Source organism: Polyodon spathula, chromosome 5, assembly GCF_017654505.1.
Source record: "Polyodon spathula isolate WHYD16114869_AA chromosome 5, ASM1765450v1, whole genome shotgun sequence".
NCBI classification, from domain to species: domain Eukaryota; kingdom Metazoa; phylum Chordata; class Actinopteri; order Acipenseriformes; family Polyodontidae; genus Polyodon; species Polyodon spathula.
In genome coordinates this window covers 39,551,003-39,572,923 of record NC_054538.1, presented here as the reverse complement: position 1 = coordinate 39,572,923, position 21,921 = coordinate 39,551,003, and the positions used below count along the sequence as shown (strand labels likewise).

Genomic DNA, 21,921 nt, shown 5'->3' with positions numbered 1-21,921 from the left:
GCTGGTTGACAGGCATGCAATTTGTTTAAAAATGAATAAGTTTGTAAAGGACAGACTGTATTTACACAAACGTGTGGCTATATTCTGCAGGGGTTTCTAATTTTTGTCCAGTCTGTATTTGGAAAGTGCATTGTTGGTGTAGAATACGGAGAATCGGTTGGGCCGCACAGTGCTGTGAAGTTTAAACATTTGTGTGATTTATTAGATTAAATAATTGTTCTGTCAACCAAGATATTTTGTGTCACTGCAGAATTTGCTAATTGGTGAATTCAATGGCATTTACACATCAACCATCTTTTACTAGCTCACAAGACAAACCTGGAAGGAAATGACTAAACCATTTTATGTATCAATTTTCCCATCTTGGTAGTATTAATTTGTTTGATCTCCTCCAGTAAAGTGGTTGTTATTTTGGAAATGCATTTTATGAGGCTGTTTTTTGTTGAGGATTGTATGAAATGTGTCGGCATTCCTTATACAGTAGAGATCCTTAGAAAGAAGTTTAGACAATCAGAATATTACTTTATTTGGTTGCTAACTCAGTTTGAGAAGCAGTTGATACACATAAGTCAGTAACAAAACAAAACAAAACTGAAGTCCTCAGGGTTCAGTACCAGTGCATATCAATCTACCCCACATTTTGTGATACACAGTAGTCTTTTGGTTCTGGGTCTTTATTAATTGGCATAAAAAAAAAAACACACTACAATGTAGAAAATGAAAATGAAAATCCCCAAATGCATTACAAGTTAAGGCACTAAGGAGTTTAGAACTGACCGCAAGATAAAAAGAGAATTGTTTGGATAAAAGTAGGTTCAGTTTTAATTCAATTAACACGTTTTCTTAAATATTGGAAACCATCTAACATCCATAAATAAAATAAACAAGTTTATATCAAATACATGATATATACAAGCAGATATATACAGCGATTACAACAAGCCATTTCAGTGATTATAGTTGTACTAACGACTTCAGGACAACTTCGATTTGGGACACTTCATTTAAAAAATACATCAGGATAGCCGTTATTCAAAGGGTTGCCCAACAAGCAATTTTAAAACCTGGTTACTTTTGCTCCACAGGTGTAATGATGTAATTTTTAAGTGACTTGTGTAAAGCTACTTCTGTGTATACTGCATAATAACAAGGGACAGTATAAAACAGGAGCAGCTTTGTAAAACAAAAGGTTTTGCAGATTTATTTACTACCCTTTATGCATTACTGCTTACTATATATAACAAGGTAACCCGCAATGAATTCATGGCCCATGCTATGATTTTGATATTGAGCATAGGAAAACAATGCAATTGTGTTTAATGACAACTTAAACTTGCTTATTCAATCAGTACAAACATCCTTTAGAAACCTCCATTACATTTTAGAAGTTCATTGCATCCTTGTCTGGTTACAAGATAGGGCAGTCTACTTTTTGAAATCCAACCACTTACAAGTTCAATCTGTGTAGTGTACAAGTTGGTAACTTTGTTTTTAACACAACTGAAATGAACAGTAAAGCAAATTTAAATATTTGTTTTCATATTAATCAATTTATACTTTGAGCAGTTTCACAATTAAAAGCTTACAAAAAAAACACTTCACTTCATTATTTTAGAAGCATACTGTAGGTAGCATGCAACAACAGATCACAAATGACCGATTTTCCCTTTTCTTTCATCCGCACGTGTGGAATGAAACATCAATTAAATAAACCTCAGAGTGCAGCCTGGCATTTATTGGTCTAGGCCCACCGGCTGGGGTCTTCCTTCCTTACCAAATCTGTTTCTAATTCTGGAAAAAAAAGTTACCATTCGTAAAGGTTTCAAAAGGGTTTAGATTGTGGCACAAAAAAAAAAAAAGTCCACAGCAAACTGTACAGTAATACCAACACTATTCTGCAAGACTGTGGTTTGTTATGTATTTCTTCATTTTCTTTAAGATCTCTGATCTTTTTTTGCGTCCTCCTTTGTAAATGGTTTTGAAATATTTGCACTCTAAAAAAAAAAAAAAAAAATTATAAACATTATTTTTGAAAAACACCATACACAAGATAATATTTTCATTTAAAAATGTGTTATGGACACACATTCATGCAATACAGATTAATAAACTCTCACCTCCACAGGAGATGAACTGGGACATAATGGCAAGGCCATACAGTTGTAAACAGTTTGACAAGGGAAATAACATGTAAACAAAGACCAAACTAAGGGGTTGTCCAAAATTATCACATAGAGCAAACATTCACAGTATGCTTTCTCAAGTAACCCACAACCTCCCCCAACCAAAAAAAAATCAGATAAAAATGACGACATCTGAATCTGTCCTAGATTTTCAAAATTTTTTGTCTTAAAAACAAAAACAAAAAAAAAAAACCAAAAAACCCACTTTACTCTAGTGGAAAGCAGTGAGTTCTTCACAGGCACGAGAGACGCAGTTCAAGCCAGTTTGAAGTAAATTCTATTTTTTTCATGGGGGGTAAGTCCCAATACCACGGGGTATTCTACTTATATTGAAAACACCATATTACTTCACTTTGGCACTGCTGCGTTTATTTTAAATTGATCAAAATGACTAGAGCGCGTAAGCGAGGGCCACGATAATACGAAGGCAGCATTTATTAATAATACTATGCTTTATAAAATGCTATAATATTTTATAAATGATTTAAGGTGTTTTAGAAGTGGCGCCATGCGAGGCTCCAATCTGCAGCACTATACTCGTATGTTTTGTGGGCTTGAATACAGTACATTTACTGACAGTTAACACAAGCCTATTAGGTGAGAGTACTGTACCAGCGAATCAGTTTTAAGTATTCAGAATGAAGCAATGCAAGATACAAGTCAGGAAGGATATTGTATTACCAACTGCACTGGGAAAGGGATGAAGTCAATGTGAATTGAGTTACAATTTCCAGTTTTTTTGGATATAGACCATTACATTTATTTTGTTTTGGGATGATAGTTCAATATGGTCTTCATTCAAAATGTGGACCCATATGTAGTGATCATGTCTTTCTGATTAAAACACTGTATCTGGTTAACATGAGCCATCTTTCAAAGATGCCACCTATACAGCAGATTGAATTTGGGTATAATTATAAATGTTTACAAGAGTGTGCATGAACATAACCTAGAAATGAAGAATGTGAAGATACGTCACTTCAAAATTTTGACTACTTCAACCTTTTTTTGAAAATGTAACCCTTCTGTCGGGAGGTTTCAGTTAAAGTAGCCTTAACAATTTTCACTCACTGAATGGTACCACAGTTGCAATAAAAGGCAGAATAATCTGATTAACACGTTATCCCATTTAATACATAATTGTTCACAACAGTGAGACTGCTGGTTTAAGAGAGAATACCAAACAGCAGACTTCATTCTTAAAACTTAAATTACATGTCTTTGGATGTGCAGAATTAAAGACAATATTTAGAAATCTCTTTGGAAACACATTTGCTTTCTATTCGGCAAAGTCAATATAAATAATACAAAATGGTCTGAACTGTAAATGTTTATCATGTTATCATTTATTTCCCACCTCAGCATAATTCTGTGTGCCATTTAAAATGTTTACAGTATCAAAAACATTACCCTCAAGACTAAACTATAACTAACAATGATAATGACAAGTTGAAAACCGCAAAGATCATGAGCAGCACAGAGCACTGTCCATAGGCACAAATCGCCAGACGCCTGCTTTATCTGCTTTATCAGAGTGGAAATCCACTCAATCGAAATAGTGCATGCGTACAGGTGGAAAATGTGGACGCGAGATTGTTTTTTTAATCTGTGGTTCACTTTGAGCTGCTAAACAATTATTAACTAATTATACAGTGTTTTAGAGAATATTTAATACTGTTTATATAAAAAAAATAAATAAATAATTGCTTGGACACGGAGTGTTGAGCAGCACTCGGCAGACGAACACTCCAGAGTAGACTAGAGGTCTGCTCGGGCCTAAATTTAAAAACTGATACGAACCTGACCCGAGCAGATTAGAGTATTCCTGGTTTCCAGTTAAAATGTAAATAAAGAAAACCTCTGAATCATATCTCATTTACTTCCTTTCCTAGTAATCCAACACCGCATGATTTGAAAGAAAACAGGCTTCTTCAAAACTTTGTTACCATAAATAGCCACACAGAAGATGCTCTTAAAAATGCACACAATCATTTTGGACAAACCTATATCATATCAAACCGCTAAATTAACATTCAACAAATATTACAGCTATGGCTTTTAAAACTACAGGGTGAATACAGTAGTGCCGCTGCAGAGATGAATTTCCTGTCTTTTTGCAGTCATATTTCTGTAATATTTTGAAAGACTTGCATTGTACAAAGCCACATGGACTTTTATTATCGATGAATACACAATGTTGTAATTTTTCCTAACAATGGATTTAGACGTACCCTTTCAAGCAAGCGAATGTGTCACTATTACACACTCTTGTTCATAGTTTTTTTTTTTTTTTTAGGTACATCAGCCTATAAACAGATAAACCCTCTTATATCATGATTGTGTGCAGGCAGAAATGAAATCGGTGAATAGCCAATAAACACCGGAAAACACCAGAAAAACTGTGGCACTGGTTAATCAATTCATGTTGACTTTACCTTTTTTCTATTAAAAAACAAAACCTACAAAAATAATAAATACATCTCCCAGTGTCGTGACTGGCAATACCCATCTAGGTGACAAAGACAAACGAATATAAATGCAATTTTTGGGTGTTTTATTTTAATTGCGGAATATTGCAGATTTATGTATCTGAGAATTTCATTTTTTATTGCAGAAAACTAGGATCCCTGGTCGTTAGTATAGTATGTTTGACCTAACATTGAATTCTGTGCTGGAAGAAATTCAAGCATGAATATCGTTGTATATCATTGGCTAAAATAACAATAACTGCAATTGCCAATTGTGTTTTTTCCCTTAAAAATCAGTGCCATACCAATTATCGGTGCACCCCTATTCAGAGGTCGCATGAACGCAAAATAAATCCATTTGAGGGAAAACCACTCTCTTGCATTCACTGGACGCACAGAATGGAAAGGGTCGCAGACATGCATATTCGTGTTACTCTATTAATCTATCTATTGACCGTAAAATACTTGCTTGTTTAAAAAAAAAAACGTTCTGCAATATAACAGCATTGATTAAGGTACACTGCAGTCCTGTAGGTGGCAGCAATAAGCCTCATACTTGGCTTTGCCAGCAATATTAAGGATATTTACTTTTAGGCCCTGACCACACTACATAACTGACCTCGAGAACCGTACTTAAATGTTTTAATTTATCCAGCTCAAACTTTAGCATCCACACTGAAGTTCCATTTCATGTTTAGTCGGGCGTAATGCGTACACACACTAATGCTATCAGAACAGTTCTGTTACAGTTCCTAGCAGCGCAATGAACATGGGAAATGGATACGGTAGTATCCCACCATGCACTGTATTTTATTTTAAAATAGTATGTTCTGTCCCATATTAACAGAGGTCCATATTGCTAAGAAACAAAACAAGTATTTTAGAAAAAGTAAATGCAGACACACACAGTTTTCGGGTTTTATTTTTAATCAGGTGACAAATTTAGCTCATTCGGTTTCATAATTAAACTCAGAAAAAAAGCCGTTAATTGCAAAACATTCTTCGCTTTTACCTTCATATCTTGCCTGAGCCGAATTCTGGTCCCTTTAATTTAATTTCAAACAGAGCTGACAAAGTACATGAATTGTTCAGCCCCGATCCTACTTTTAACTCGCATTTTTGCAGTCGCCTATTTTAACATTGTGCTTTTGTTATTTTCCGCACTAGTTTAACAGGGATGCCCTTACATATTTTTTTTAAGCATAAAAATGAATACCTAGTGCAGAGTGTACACTGACAGCAAGTCAGCTGTCAAATCAGAAATATTTTTGCTAAGCAGTCGGCATCTTCAGGGGATTCTCGTGAAGATTGCTCATCTGCATCTCAGCCACCTTCTTCTGACTACGAGTACTACAGTGACCAAAGCAGTTGAGAACAGTAGTAATGCACAGAAACACAAACGAAAAATACGTTCTTAGAATTTTGAATAGGAGATGAAGTATCCGTGGCTTGTTTATTGAGATGCCAAGATGTGCTGTGTGTGAAAGAGCTGCTGGGAAAAAAAAAACATACGCACAGATGTAGTTTTTCAAAAATCTTCGTGTAAAAGTGTAGATGAAGACAACAAACAGTGTTTAGAATCCCACCTTGTCATGCGAACGGTCTACTGTTGGTATATATAACAAAGAAAAAAGGGTGTCTGTGTTTATATCTATAAACAGACTTAGTTTATAGATAGTTTATAGATAGTAGTTTAAGAAACAGACTTTCTTAAACTACTACATGCCATAGAGTTTAAACAGTTGCAAAAATGTACCAAAATGCACATCCCTGGAGTTTCTTAGTTTCTTAGCCTTTGTGTTAAAATGTATATTTGATGGATGGGATGCAACATTTTGGGCATGTGCGTTTCAGGAACACATGAACAGAAAAGCTAGCGCGACCTCTGCATATTCTATATTACACATATATATTCAGTAAAGCAAACGCATGACCAGATACTGCAACATTTCTTTTGTATCTGCATTTGTACAATATATATTGTATAACCAGTGCGTGTTTACCACAAGCACCCAGACTCGTTCCTGGCAGCTCTGTGGTGGAGCACGGTACAGCAACCAATCCCTGTATCTGCAGTGTTTGTTTAACTATGTTCCAACCTGGGCACCTGACACCATTTGCAATTCAAGCCTCCATCTACTTGATCTTGTGTGAGATCCCACAGACCTTTTACAGGTGACTAAAAAGTTCTGATGGCATAAGAATTGTGGAATTTGGAACCCACAATACAGCCATCACTTCAAGCTCCAAAAGTTGAGCATGACCACTTAAAACCTTTATTACAATGATATATAAAAATAAATTTAAAAAATCACTACTGCTTCATGCAATTTTTTGTTAAAGCTGCTTGGGTAAAATACAAACACACCTCTGGGCTATCTGCTGACAACGACCAGATGAGAAATATTAATTCTAAAAAGGGGAGAGGAAGCACTTGTGATTGATTTCAAAAGTAATAGGACACAGTTGTTTTTTTTTTCTTGTCCCCCCCCCCCCCAATGAATAAAGCACATACCTTTTCCAATCAAAAGGCCTGCCACAAAAGCTTTGCTGCAAGCTACAGGTTCATTTTCTGCAAGATTTTTCTTTGCTTGATAAGCACTGAAATGGAATGCTGGCCACCAGCCTTTTCTGGAGGCCCACTCCTCTTTAACCCAGGCAGAACCACCCCTAACAGCACACACAAAAAAACAATAGAACAGCAGTTAGACAATTCATGACAAAGTTTAAACAAACAACAGTGTAGTATAAATATATTTTTGTATGGATACAGTATACCAGTATTACTGTAACATATTTATACATAAAAAGAACAAAACATTATTCATTTCTCTACAGGCTTAGCTTGGTTTTGTGAACTACTCAGTATATCTGCATTTCCTAATATACAGTATAGAAATCATAACACATGAGGAGTCTCCCACCCGGGTCCTGGAGGGCCGGTGTCTCTCCTGGTTTTTGTTACAACTGTACCCTAAATTACTTAAATGGACCAAATAAGTGCATATTAGAAGCAGTTAGAATAAAAACCAGGAGGGGCACCAGCTCTCCAGGACCAGGGTTGGAGACCCTTGCGAAACAATCAGATACTCTCTCTTTTTTTAATGAATCAGTACACCTAATTCACATCACTATAACTCAGTCTGTTTTTTTTCTTTTTAAAAAGAAAGATTTACGCTTACACTTTGAAGACTAGTTGAATCGTTTTCTCTAGAGACTTCCACACATCAGGATTATCTTTCCAGCTTGAGTAGTCCAACAGACTGAAAAGAACTTTCAGGGCTTCATGGTGATACTTTCTCTTGTCTGAAAATGATAGATATATATATATATATATATATATATATATATTAGGGGTGGGAATTTCGAGTAATTTAGTACTTGAGCATTAATTTTGAATACTTGAACCGAATGCCAGACAATATTTAAGCAATAGATCCCGTCGATGCGGGCTCTACTGTGTAGATGACTGCGACTGGAGTTATGTGTCCCGAGCCGAAGATAAGGGCGCTAACGAAAGTCAAGGTCATCTGCCCGCATCGAGAGGGCTCTATCGCTATTAGAAAACAGTTTATTTCTTTATTTTCTCTTTAAAGAAAACTTTAAAACCTATATTAACCTTGAACTTCTGATATTTCGGCAGGTAACATTCCACTGAGGAAAACAGACCTTGACATAATTAGAACAGAAAAACGCTCGTTCTTATTAGAATTTATCTGGACATGTACAATTGTTGAATAGTCTGTGTAGTACTGAGTCGGAATCAAAACTTCTTGTTGGAGGCGGGGCATCATTCAAGCAGGCAGGGAGTGGATTGGCTGTTGCAAAAAGAACTCAAACAGGGTTGGCAGTTTGACTGGCTGGTTTTGAGGGAGGGTGTTGTTTGGATCCAGACAATGACAGAAGTGTGGACCGATCGTATCTTCCCTGTTGATATGCTGTCCAGTAACTGCGGATTGAGCCTTCATTACTGTGTCCTGTCCAAGACATGATTTTGCTTGTCTCTAGACCAGTGTCAGAAAGTATGTTTAAATAGCTTTTTATGTTATCAGATTAGTTGTATATTATAATGTTAAGGGATAAAGCTGGTATGTTTGCGCGGATTAACTTAAAATTTAATTCACAGTTAAGCACTTCAACATTCCAGCGGGTATCTATGCAGAACCGCCGGCAATCATTATGACGGTTAGATTTTAAACAACACCAATATTAAAATAAAAGACAACTATCCGATACAACTCAAAAGTTTTATTCAAGTACATCTTATCAAACATCTGCACTGCCGAAACGTCGTAAATAAATGAACAATTAAACATATTTATTATTTATTATTATATATATTTTATTTTCTAACTTACAGCACTACTTTAAAAAATGAAAAAAATATATAAAACTACACATTTTAAAATAAACTAGTGTGTAAACAGGTATACAGTGCCTATAGAAAGTCTACACCCCCTTGAACTTTTTTCACATTTTGTTGTCAGTGCCTCAGAGTTTCATGCATTTAAATGAGGATCTTTTTCCACTTATCTACACACCATACTCCACATTAAGGGGAAAAAAAGTCTTTATTGAGCAATAATATATATATTAAAAATACAAAACTGAAAGATCACAATTGGATAAGTCTCCACCCCTCTGAGTTAATACTTGGTGGAAGCAACTTTGGCAGCAATTACAGCTTTGAGTCTGTTGGGATAGGTCTCTACCAACTTTGCACACCTAGATTTGGCAATATTTGACCATTCTTCTTTACAAAACTGTTCAAGCTCTGTCAAGTTCCTTGGGGAGCGTTGATGGAGAGCAATCTTCAAATCATGTCACACATTTTCGATTGGATTCAGGTCGGGGCTCTGACTGGGCCACTCAAGGGCATTTACCTTTTTGTTCCTTAACCACTCCAATGTAGCTTTGGCTGTGTGCTTTGGGTCGCTGTCATGTTGAAAGGTGAACTTCCATTCCAGTTTCAGTTTTTTTGCAGAGGGCAGCAGGTATTCCTCAAGGACTTCTCTGTACTTTGCTCCATTCATTTTCCTTTCTATCCTGACAAGTGCCCCAGTCCCTGCCAATGACAAACATCCCCATAACATGATGCTGCCACCACCATGCTTGACAGATGGTGTTCTTTGGGTGATGCGCTGTGTTGGGTTTGCGCCAAACATAATGCTTTGCATTAGGCCAAAAAGTTCCATTTTAGTTTCGTCAGATCACAGAACATTTTGCCACATGGCTACAGAATCTCCCAAGTGTTTTTTTGCATACTTCAAATGGGATTCAAGGTGGGTTTTCTTCTGTAATGGCTTCTTGCCACCCTACCATACAGGCCAGATTTGTGGAGTGCTTGGGATATTGTTGTCACATGCACATGACCAGTCTTGGCCATAAAAGCCTGTAGCTCTTGCAAAGTTGCCATTGACCTCTTGGTAGCCTCCCTGATCAGTCTCCTTCTTGCTCAGTCATCCAGTTTGGAGGGACGGCCTGATCGAGGCAGGGTCTTGGTGGTGCCACACACCTTCCACTTCTTAATAATCATCTTGACTGTGCTCCAAGGGATATTCAAGGCCTTTGATATTTTTTATTCCCATCCCCTGATCCTTGGCTTTCAACAACTTTGTCCCTTTTGAACATGGTGCTCATGGTTGAGTCTTTGCTTTGAAATTCACTACACTGCTGAATTTATCCTGAAATCATGCAAATGAATTTCAATTTAACACAGGTGGAGGCCACTTAACTTGGTGTGTGATTTTGAAGGCGACTGGTTACACCTGAGCTAATTCAGGATTGCTATTACAACGGGGGTGGATACTTATCCAACCAAGCTATTGCAGTTTTTATTTTTAATTAAATTTCTACAAATTTCTAGAATATTTTTTTCACTTGGAAGTTGTTGGGTAGGATGTGTAGATAAGTGAATAAAAAAATATTAATTCCAGGCTATAAGGCCAGAAAACATGACATTTTTGAAAGGGGGTGTAGACTTTCTATAAGCACTGTATGTACATACAAAACTGTAAAAACAGAAGTAGTTTTTAATTTAAAATGAAAGAAACATGTTTTAGCTCTTGCATGTGTCATTCGGTGCAGCACAAAATCCAGGTTGAGTTGCTGCAGCCTGCAGTTTTGAAGTTTTTTGATCGAAATGTTTTGCGTAAGTGCTATGGCTAGATTCAAGATGAAATCTCTCCTACTGATATTTTTCCTGGTGCATTCCTTGCATAAAACTAAGGAATTGATGGTTGCCAGATCCAGTAGAGATAACAGGATTGTATATAATATATTATATACAGGGGTGGCCATCGATATGAAAATTGTATATCGAAATACATGCACGATATCGATAATATCGAAGTCTTCCAAAACACCGAAAAATATAATACAGGCGATCGTCGACTTACAACGCTTCGATTTATGACGCACAGCATTACGACTCTTTTCCATTATTACCCTGCTTCGACTTTACGACATCGATACGGCATTTATGTCTGAACCGCAGTACCTGCCATGGTCGCTATGACTTAATCTAGCAGTTTTTTTTTATGCATGCAGCTTTTTTTAATTTATTTATTTATTTTTTATTTATTTATTAACACTGTCTGATAAGAGCAACTGACTCAAAACAAAACCTAAGCTGTGAACTCTGTCAAATGATGAGGGACTTAACTTCAGGCGATCGTATTTCCTGCTAGGAGTACCACATACACACACTGAATACATCATTGAAAAGCCCCTAGTCTGTACTTTAAAACAAGCCAGGTAGGTGTTTGAGTAACATGCACGTAAATATGTAAGTAATCGCATAGTAAAAATCCAATGAACCATACCTCAAAACGTTAGGTTATTTACAGTAACCCTGGTTCCCTGAAAAAGAAATGTCAACCATTACGAGTTGGGAAATGACCTGAGCACATATTTAAAAAGCTTCCAGATAGGCCCGGTGTGACCATGTGTCTGTTGCATTCTGGAACAAGACACTACGTCACACAGCAACCTTCGCCATTTGATCCCATATGGCAATGAAGGCTAGCTATTGACCGCGTCGGTGGTGCATTGCCTCCATGCCAGAAGGTGGTGCTGGCTGAAAGGATGCAGGACCCGAGGCCGGAGCCTGTCAGGGTTGCTGCTGGTTTTGCTGTTCACCTGGAGCTGCCACTGTTGAAGGCGTGGCCTACCACTGCCAAGGGTCGGTTGCAGGGGTACTGCTTGCTTGGCCCAGGTGGAGCAGCCACCGGGACAGTGCACAATGGTCTGTGGATCAGCAGCTCTGGGTCTCCATCACTGTTGCCCCTGGTGCTGGGTTGCGGAAGCAGCTCTGCAAACTGATTTGACAACTCCCTTGCGTTGTGAGACCATTGCAGCATGTCTTCCACGGCTGGCCCAAAGGTCTAGCTGGGGGAGATGGGTGCGTTGAGCAGGGACGTTTTATCCACGTCCGGGACCCTGGCCTGGGAGAGCCAAAGCTGGTGTCGCGCAACCAGAAGGACTCCCAGGTTATGTCCGATAGCTTGGCCACTGTGCCGAGCTATGCGGAGCAGCTGGTCATTTAACAGCTTCAGCTTATTAATAATATGAGAAGGCGAGAAAGACAAGTCCTGCAGCAGTCCTGCACTTGGTACACAGTTAGCAGATCAGTGGTGTTTGCTAGTCTTGCTGCCACTGCCCCTACGCTGTATGCCCTTTTTAAGTACGTCTCAGTGACCCTATACTATTTATTTGGGCAGAAGAAGTCATGGGACAGTGTTGAAATAGTCAGTGTCTGCACTAAGGCAGCAACCACGGAATCAACGGGCAGGAAATGCTGGAGTCCCAGCTTCTCCATGCCCTGGAGGGCATACAATGCTTCCACCCGTCTGGAGCAAGTGGGTGCTGATGCTGGGCTGCCCCACGAAGACTGCAGCTCCTCCACAAAATCCGGGAGGACCAGGAGGGTCTTACAGTGCTGTGTAGTCGACACCAAGGTTTCAAAAAACGATCTGCGGACCTGGGTCTCCTCAGTCCAAGGGATCTGGATCTGGCAGCAGCTCTGCTAGCTCGTCTGCCAGCAGACCTCTAGGATCCATATATGTCTAAGTCGAGGAGCCCTCTAAACAGGAGGGGTCCTCCGTTCCCCCTTCAAATTCGCCTTCCTCCATGGAGGCAGCCAGGGAAAAACACATCGCCCTGCTCCTCCTTAATCAGCTGAGATTGCGGGAGAGCAGGGATCAGTGCTGGAGCTCAGGGGGTCTCCAGTACTCCAAAAGCCGGAGTGGGTGCAGGGGGAGCTGTCAAACTGACAAGACACTCCAACAACGACTGCTGACGCTCCAACAACGACTTTCTGCACGGTATGCCCTCTTAGGTTATGCAAGGAGGAGCTATGGACCGGGTTAATCTAGATGAATGCACGGGGCACCGAGTATGGGGCACCGAGCACCAAGGGTGCTATGTACAGAAGTACAATGCACGGGGGTGCTGAGTGTACCGGGGCTATGCACAGGAGTGCTATGCACCAGGTAATGCACGGGGCACAGGGTACTGATGGATGCGTTGGGTACTGTGCACGGGAGTGCTACGTACCACTGAAAAAGGCCCCAAATGCTACGCATGAAGTGCTATGCACTGGGTTTATGTGCTAAGCTGCCAAGCCGGAGCTATGAGGCGTGGCACACTAAAAACAACTGTAGCCAGTTTGAAGACAGGAACAGTACTTTTTTTTTTTAGAAAGTCAAAAACACTAACTCTGTTTGGCACAACGTGCGAACACGATCCAGAAACCGAGGCACAAAACAATTTGTGGAGGACAAAATCCAAAATGGACGAGGCCAAGTGTGTTTAGACTAAAAAAGAACTACCGTCGCATCCAAAGGAAGGGTCAAGCCAGCTTCCGACGAGGAATAGCGAGATGTTTTTGTTTAAAAAAAAAAAAAAGTATTCTCCGAAGAGAAAGAGTTTCTCACGAAAACGGAGCAAGTGAGTACCCGTCTGCTTAGGTTGGAGTGAGGAGTCAAATGGCGAAGGTTGTATTATTGCTGTTTATTGCTGAGTGGTCATTCCACAGCCCCCCTTTAAGTATTGCTCCGGTTTTTAATGCTATGTTTTAGATTCTTACATATTGCTTTGGAAGAAAGAATGGGGGGGGCGGACAGACAGACGGGCGCAGTCTCTTCAGTAATTTAATTAATGCGTGTTGAATGACTTGCAGTAGGAGATTAGAGCAGTATTCAGTTACGCAACACTGAGCTGTCCTACTGTAAGAATCCATTTGAGTTTTCTAGTTGTTCGGCTTGGTTTTTGGTGTCTGGATTTTTTTTTTTTTTTTTTTTTTTTTTTTTTTTTTTAATTGACGGACACCGTACCAACTCTGATGCCGTTAAAATAACAGTATATAATAAGATAATAATAGTTTAAAAAATAAACATTATTTATTGCAGATGATAACAACTCATTATTTGCTTTAGAAATTATTTTAAAAATAGATCATCTATTAACAGTATCATTTAAACGTGATAAACACATAATCAGAAGAATTAAAATCCATATACAGTTTTGCTAGTATTATCTTGAAGAGCACATCGATGTAGTTTTGTACTTTTAAAAAAAGTTGGTAACGGCAGCAAATGTTTTACCGGTACACAGTACCGGCTTACTTTCACCTCTGACGACACATCTAAAAGTATTAGGTACGGTGTACTGAATGGTGCATTATTTTGAGATGTGTTTTGATGCTTTAAAAGTAAATCTCATTTATAATACCGAAAGTTCACATTTTTTAAATCCACTAATAACAGTGCAAGTAATCGCATGGAAAAAGTGCAATGAACCACACTGCCACATGCACATATCTCCAAATAATCCCAATAGTGCTTGATGCAACATGCAAATAGCGTTTGGTACCTTGTGAGCACATTCTGAATGGAAGAAAAAAAATGACATATACATATATCAAATTATTTAAGCCTGTGTATTATGTTTTTTGTGTTAAGTTTGTCTTTAGGTGTATATCCCTTTAAAGAAGACAGTCCTGTTTCTTAATTAGTTGATGCACGCACTTTTTGAAAACAAGATACAGTTTCCGGTAAGGGACTGGCTGATGAGAGGAAACAGGTGAAGAAACGCGAGTAGAGCATTACGAGAGAGGGTACACAGGTTGTGGATTTGTTGTTTTTCTTGATTTATGGCTATAAAAATGTCAATCAATAGAATCAAATGGTTAGAAAAAATGTTGTGTGGTGTTTGCCTACAAGACTAACAATGACTGGTATGTATAGGGTTTGTTGTATCTTAGAAAATAAACTTGATTACACTGCATCTGTATTTTTTCCAGGATTTGCAATAAAACTTATGTCTCCGTAAGTGTAAGTGATTTTTTTTTTTACACCATTATATCGCTATCGAATGCTATCATATCAAAATATCAATATTTATATTAAACACATAAACACTTAAGTTTAATAATTTTTTGGGGTTGTGATATTAAGATCTGAAACGGTTTAGATAACAGACTCCAAGTAAAAAATAAATAAATGTCTAAACTCTCCGTCATATATAGTTTTGGTGTGTCTCAGATGTATTCATTATTCGGCAGTTTATGTATTGCGTTACATAGTGATTTTTTTATGTGCTTATTTTTCAGTTGCCTAGACTTAGTGTGGTCTGGTGGTCCGCAAACAAAAAAAAGTTTGAGAACCACTGATCTACAGAACATGTGCAAAGCAACAGACATAATCTCACTAGCCTCTGCTGCACATTAATAAACTATGTGGTTCTTTATATTGTATTTTCCTAATTCTGTTAAGACATAAATACCTGGAACAGCAAGAAGTGAACACAACTCCAGCATCAGTTCATGACTCGGGACTAACAGCTGTAAAATCTATAGAGAAAGAGCACACAGCATTGTATTAATACATAAATACCTACAAATAAAATAATTTATTTTAAAACATTAAAGTCTTACCCTAAGTACTTTCACCAACTTCCTCCAGGGTGCCCGATGCCTTTTTAAGAACTGGTACAAATACACATGGGCATTTGGATTTGGAGGGAATTTGTTGTCATATGCATAGTCATAGAGCATCTGAAGTGCAGCATCATGATCCTCATAGAACTCTAGCATCTATAAAATACAATGGCACTTGTTAGTCCAGACCTCAGGTTACCCACAAGGGGAGTGCTTAGGTCAGCCAGTGTCCTCAGCTCACCGCGCACCAGCGACCCCTGTAGACTGGCTGGGTGCCTGCGGCTTTCCTGTAAGCTGCCCAGAGCTGCATTGTCCTCCGACGCTGTAACTCTGGGGTGGCTGCATGGCAGGCCTGCAGAGTGAAAAAAAAAAGACAGCGAGTGTTCGTCTTTACCGCTCCCAAGTCAGCACATGGGTGGTAGCGGTGAGCTGAGCTTAAAATACAATTGGATATGTCAAATTGGGAGAAAAAAGCAAGGTAAAATTGGCGACTACTAAATTTATTAAAAAAAAAAAAAAAAAAAACGTGCAGCAATGTATAAACATGGTTCTCAATCCCATAAGCAGCACAAGTATATGGTGAAATACAACCCAAAACCTCTACAGGAGACCAAGTGCATAAAAAAAAAAACAATAGAAAGTTTGGCATTTGGCTAATGAGTCGTTCTGCCTGTTGCTTAAAAGAAGCATTGACATACCCACCACCAGAACACCCTGAATGAGTTTCAAAATGTGCTGCCTATGATTATATTGTCTCTCATCCATACAGAAGACCATCTTCCAGAAAGAGTAAAAGATGATTTGAAATGAAGTCGATAACCCAGTCAAAATACTAACGTTTCACTTTTACTTTATGCACAAATTTTACCTTTACCTTTAAATACAAATTTTACATTCTTTCAAATATGACCATAACTGCAGCAGAACATTATTTTTCACACTCACTTATTATAACATTGTAATCATATTGGGCATTCTCAATAACAGTGTGTTGGTTTTACATACTGGAAACAACAATTAATGCCTGCAAAATAAATAAATAGACTCCTGCGTAACTTAAATAACTTGACTGCTCTCTGCTTTGTGCATGAAAATTAAGTGGATATGGTGTCAAGTGACAATGCAATGCCTAAGGCAAGAAAGCAAATGACTTGCATGTACAGGTTAACAATATTCATAAATAAAATCGGACGTTTATCGAATTATAGCCAAATGCAATCATCTCAAACACCTTTAGCACAATAGAAGTGTGAAAATCGGTGCAAAATAAAGTGTGACAGACAGATAGATAGACCCGATCACCATATAAAAGGTCCCCATTTCTTGAATGAGGCCCCCAAAAATAAAACCATACTTACATTAACATAACTGAGTATAAAAGGATCCCAGACTCCAGGCTGTTCTATTATTGCTTGAAGGTTTACAGATGCCTGTCGGAAATAGCTCTGCATGTCTTGTTTTGCAGTTGCTGCTGCATAATCATACTTTTCTGAAATATGAAATTTAAAAAATAGACATTTTCATTTCTGTAAAGTAACCACATGTTTGGATGAAGTATAAAATTCTACCTAGTAAAGATGCTTGTTTTGATGGATTGTTTCTGCAAGCTGTAATTTAACAGTTTGGGAGTTTTGATTTTAATGACAATGAAAATAAAATGCATTATTTTATACTAATACAATGTAAATATAAAAAAGCTACTCAATGTGTTCAGAAAATATTCAGTTTTCTATTTATGTAACTTCAAATAAATGTTATTTCATGCACTGGCAAAAGACTATCAATATGAATAGATTGGCCTACATTGCTGACTGACAAGAGAATTGCTTTATTTTGTAAGATACAGTTCTACTTCAGACGGCACAAGAGACACACTTCTACTTTCTGTTCGACATATGTTGAAAGACCCAGCGATACATAAAGCTTTTCTTTCTCCCACACTACCAGTACCTTAACTATACTTTCATTTGGAGTACTGTTATTGTGAGAATGGGGTAAATGTGCTCATAACATTTGAAATCTATACTGATTATAATTTAGTACAGTAGAATCTGTCATATCCAATTTAATTGTTTCCAGGGGTTCATCAGATATGTGAAAATATCACAGCTCGGAGGGAGTCATTATACTACATTGTAGTTACTTTAGTAGTCAGGCACATCAGTGTGTCTAAAAACACCAAAATACGGTACTGCACATATACTATACAATGAAAAAAAAAATCTGATAAATATTGTAAAAAAACATGGCAACACAGTATTTGGCAATTTACAAAACAACATTCCAAAAACATTTCTTGCTATACTTTCTCAGTTCATCCCAAAGTAAGTTTTCTGTATCGTGTGTGTAAACCCAAGACAGAAATGGCACTTAAAAAAACAAAACTGTCTGCAGATGTGCTGCTGGGTTTCTTTTCAGGGAATCTTTAAAACCTAAACTCCTCCGATCATCTTGTGTTTTAACCGGGATCAGAGTAGTTGTGATTAAGAAGTCAACTCCTTTGATCCTGTGCGTCTAACCGAGGTTGGAGCTCCAGAGGAAAAGTCGAAAACCCAAACAAGGATTTTCATTTGGGGATTTGAGATCCCACAAATACAGAGCAGTGTGGGCCTTCTATATAGCAGAGTAGTGCCAGCCATCTTCGTGCTGGTAGCGTCACGTAATTTTATGTTTCTCTTACATAAATCTTGCACGCCAGAGTGGCGATGTCAACAGCAACTTCCATGTGCCTCTGTCTGTCAGAGGGCAAGCCACAACCCCTAGCACACTATGTTACAACCCATAAGAAAATGTATATTTATCAGTTTCCATCTGTAATGGCAGCAAATGTAAATACCGCTCAGTTGGAAGCAGCGTGTGTTCATGACATCGGTTAATAGAGTTATTGCATCGGATAAATGGAGGGTTCAAGATTGGATACGATAGGCTGAACTGTATTAAGAAGCATGCAATTTCTTACCAGTTTCTGTAAGAGTATCACACTTTTTAACCCAAGTATAGTAATCCAGCAAGCCACGGTAACCCTGAATCATTTGCTGCTGGGCAGCACATGTATCCCTGCACCTCCAGCTTTCTGCTAAAGATAACTGTCTGTTAGCATCTTCAAGCATACCGTCACACAACAGGTGAAAGGAATGCTCCAAGCAGATCTGCAAAGACGACACAATATTTTAAACTTCAGTTTACTAAAAATTGTAAACATTTAAAATTACAAATATATAAAATGTACTGTGCACAGTAATTTACAAAACTAAAGACTATTTGCAAGTCTACATTAAGTTATTTGTATTTACCAATATTTACAAATTTGTACAAGTCTCTGGTGGATTATTCTATATTCCTATGTTTAGAGTTTGATCAGTTTACATCCATCTTGCATTAATAGAACACTAATGTAGAGAAACCTTCAAGTAATTCTTGACTCCTATATTTTTCATTCTGTCCAAAAAAGAATTGAAATCATCGATCTTGGATCTGGGGTGATGACGAAGAATTTCTGTTCCTATTCTCCAAAATCTCTAAAAAGAAAGAGAAACAGGGTGTCCATGTAAATCAAACTTCAAAACATCCTTGGCCACAACAAAAACACCTAACAGTGTGGAGTAGGGGCTTTAATCAATTAATGATTAATCACACCTGCAGACTTTGAACAATTCAAAAATAATTGATCAATTAATATAATAATTATTTCACAAACATCTATCTGGAAGTGGTTTTCTTTCACCAATCAGCCGGCAACAATAGCATTATGTTAACACTTTGTATTACTTGCAATTGTCTTTCAATACAATTTTGTATAATTAGCAAAAGGTGTGATTAATCGATTAACAGACTGGATGATTAATCGATCAATAGAGATTGTCAAGACTAAAACCCCTAGTATGTAGTTAAACGTGGAGGTTATTAATAAAGAATGTGGGTTATTAATAATAATAATAATAATTCAGTTTACAAGCATTTTTACAAAACCTTTTTAATAGCCAGGACCCTATAGGTATATACCCTATACCTCACATGATGACCTTTGCCTCCTATAGCTTGTATCCTCTATGTTTTGGAAGTAGTTTGTCATCAGGGCTGAAGCTTTCTGCCATTGGTGCTGGAGAAGAGCCTCACGGATTTGTCTCAGGCATATTCTTTCAGTCTTATGAAAGCCTGATTCTTTCCTTCCTCTCTTAGCTGCAGAGACGTTAACGAAAATTGCAAATCAACCACCAGTGTATTTGTGTCTATTAATATGTGGATCTGTGATTAAAAAGGCGGTATTTAGATGTTTTAGATCACGCCAAAATGTTTGCAGTACAATTTGTAATATTTGTGATTACACAGCTTCAGAAAAACTGAAGTTACAGAAGTCATTTCCATCTTGCTGGCTCATCTAGTTTGCAAAAATGAGTTAGCTGTAAACTTGTGAGCAATAACAGAAGTCAGTCAGTCTAGTTAGTGCTACTCAGTCTCTTTCTGGGCTGTTATTATGAGCAACCTTACACCGTATAGCGATAGATTAATACGGTAATGTTTTATCATCAGAATTTCAAAATCACTGTAAGGCGCGACGCAGGGAATCCAGATGTATTGGTTTTATTTCTTACTATGAGATGCTATGCTTTAACCCCACATTCTAATTTCTGTATCTTTAATCTTTAGCTATACAGTTCATAAAGTTATACAGGTTCCATATCACATGATCCTGCTAATAAGCTACATAGGTACTGAATGGTTGTTTTTTCTTCTTTTAAATAAATGTTACAAACCAGTTTTCACAGAATATATTATGGTGGACATACTGAGGGGCAACTGTAATTTTGGTGGTAGCGAAAGGGGAAACCCAGGCTGTAAAATACTAGTGTGTTGATCATATCTTTCTGGTTCTTCCTGTTCTACTGTTGTAAGCAGCTCTTCACAAAGGTCATCCATGACTAAAAGAGAAAAAAGTAGTATACAATAAATAAACAAACTAGATGAAACCACAAAAAATGCACAAGATGCTTTTAAACGTGTTTGATTTTACCAATGCAATTATAAACTATTTGATTTTTTTTCAGTCAACCCTTTACATTGACTATTCCAGTCACCAACACAAACGTACTTGCTTTATTTCTCCATGTTGTTACTTATTCTAATATAAAGAGAATAAACCATGTCAATATATCAATATTTAAGTTTTCTATATTTAAATTTGGAAAATGTTAAGTCACTGAATATGGTATCTTCCTGTTTTTTTTTTTTGTTTTTTTTTAATTATAATATGCAATTATTGACTTATCTGAATACTATGCCTTTCACAATTACTCCCTCTCCTCATTTTTTTTTTTTTAATTACATCATGTTTTACAAAACCAAAGACATGTCTATTATATATAGACATTAGAACGCTTCTGAAATATAATTCTACAATCTTAAAGTCGTAAACACCGATTTGAATGCAATGCGCGTTTAATTATACGAAATATTAGAACGGTATACATAAGCTCCTTGTAAACCCTTGTCAAAATGAAAAAGGACAGGATAATATACATATATAACGCGACAATCATTGCGTGCTACCCCTATTTTCATTGTGCAGCTACAGGCTACTGAAACTAACGAATTCGCCTATCAAATTTAATATGTAACAAACATATACCTACATTTTCACATGCATCAATTAAAATAAATAAATAAATAACAGAAAGCTGTCTATAACACTGATAATTACTTTAAAAACACAACTACAGGCTACTAGCAAACTCCACACCAGTTTACATGCACCTACCTCGCGTATAAGGTATGACACAGGCCAGCATAACAGTCTCGCGTTTTGATTGGTCCTTATCTGTCACAGGAATATGACGTCAACACGAGTGGGAAGAGGGGGGAGGGGAGCATGTAGGCATTGTGATCAGAGTGGGAGATAGAGATGTGCTGCCAGAAGCTTTCAATTAAAGTATGTGCTATTTTGCTGTACTGATATAATAAACTTTTGGTGACTAGTAAATCATCATGTTATGCATGGATGTAAGAACTGACTTTCTGTGGTGATATACTTTTTTTCTTTAAAATAGCTTATATATATATATATATATATCTTATATATTATATATATCTATATATATATTATATATAAATTTTTATACACGTGTGTGTGCAATTAAAATAAAATCATGCAAACGATTATAGATATATAAGCTATTTTAAAGAAAAAAGTAGATCACCACAGAAAGTCAGTTCTTACATTCTAAAATCATGCAAACGATTATACAGTTTTGTTGCAGGATTCGTTAGTTTATCTGTACTGTAATCACAGTTATACATATAGACTGCTCTTTCTCAGGGTTTGTTATATTAGTAC

At 37.3% G+C, this 21,921-nt stretch overlaps 1 protein-coding gene across 2 annotated transcripts; it reads right to left on the bottom strand.

Moving 5' to 3' along the window:
• Positions 1–501: 501 nt before the first annotated feature.
• taf1a (TATA box binding protein (TBP)-associated factor, RNA polymerase I, A) lies at positions 502–21,633 on the bottom strand. 2 transcript variants are annotated; one of them, XM_041250579.1, is made up of 11 exons: positions 21,346–21,633; positions 20,378–20,509; positions 19,600–19,769; positions 18,995–19,108; positions 18,550–18,739; positions 16,949–17,079; positions 15,588–15,746; positions 15,437–15,503; positions 7,834–7,957; positions 7,167–7,321; positions 502–1,994 (listed from the first exon to the last, which is right to left on the bottom strand). In XM_041250579.1, the coding sequence occupies exons 1-11, from the start codon at positions 21,374–21,376 to the stop codon at positions 1,891–1,893; spliced, it is 1,377 nt and encodes a 458-aa protein (XP_041106513.1). In that variant the 5' UTR covers positions 21,377–21,633; the 3' UTR covers positions 502–1,890. The 2 variants fall into 2 exon arrangements, with proteins under 2 accessions (XP_041106513.1, XP_041106515.1); XM_041250581.1 differs by lacking the exon at positions 19,600–19,769.
• Between the last annotated feature and the right edge of the window lie 288 nt (positions 21,634–21,921).

Bases quoted from the DNA above. Each gene is read 5' to 3' on its own strand.
- taf1a (XM_041250579.1), bottom strand. From the start codon at position 21,376: ATGCTGGCCTGTGTCATACCTTATACGCGAG. The intron at 18,740-18,994 runs GTTTCTCTACAT...TCGTCTTTGCAG, and splicing joins GAGTCAAGAATTACTTGAAG to ATCTGCTTGGAGCATTCCTT. The intron at 15,504-15,587 runs GTAAGACTTTAA...CTTTCTCTATAG, and splicing joins AGTTGGTGAAAGTACTTAGG to ATTTTACAGCTGTTAGTCCC.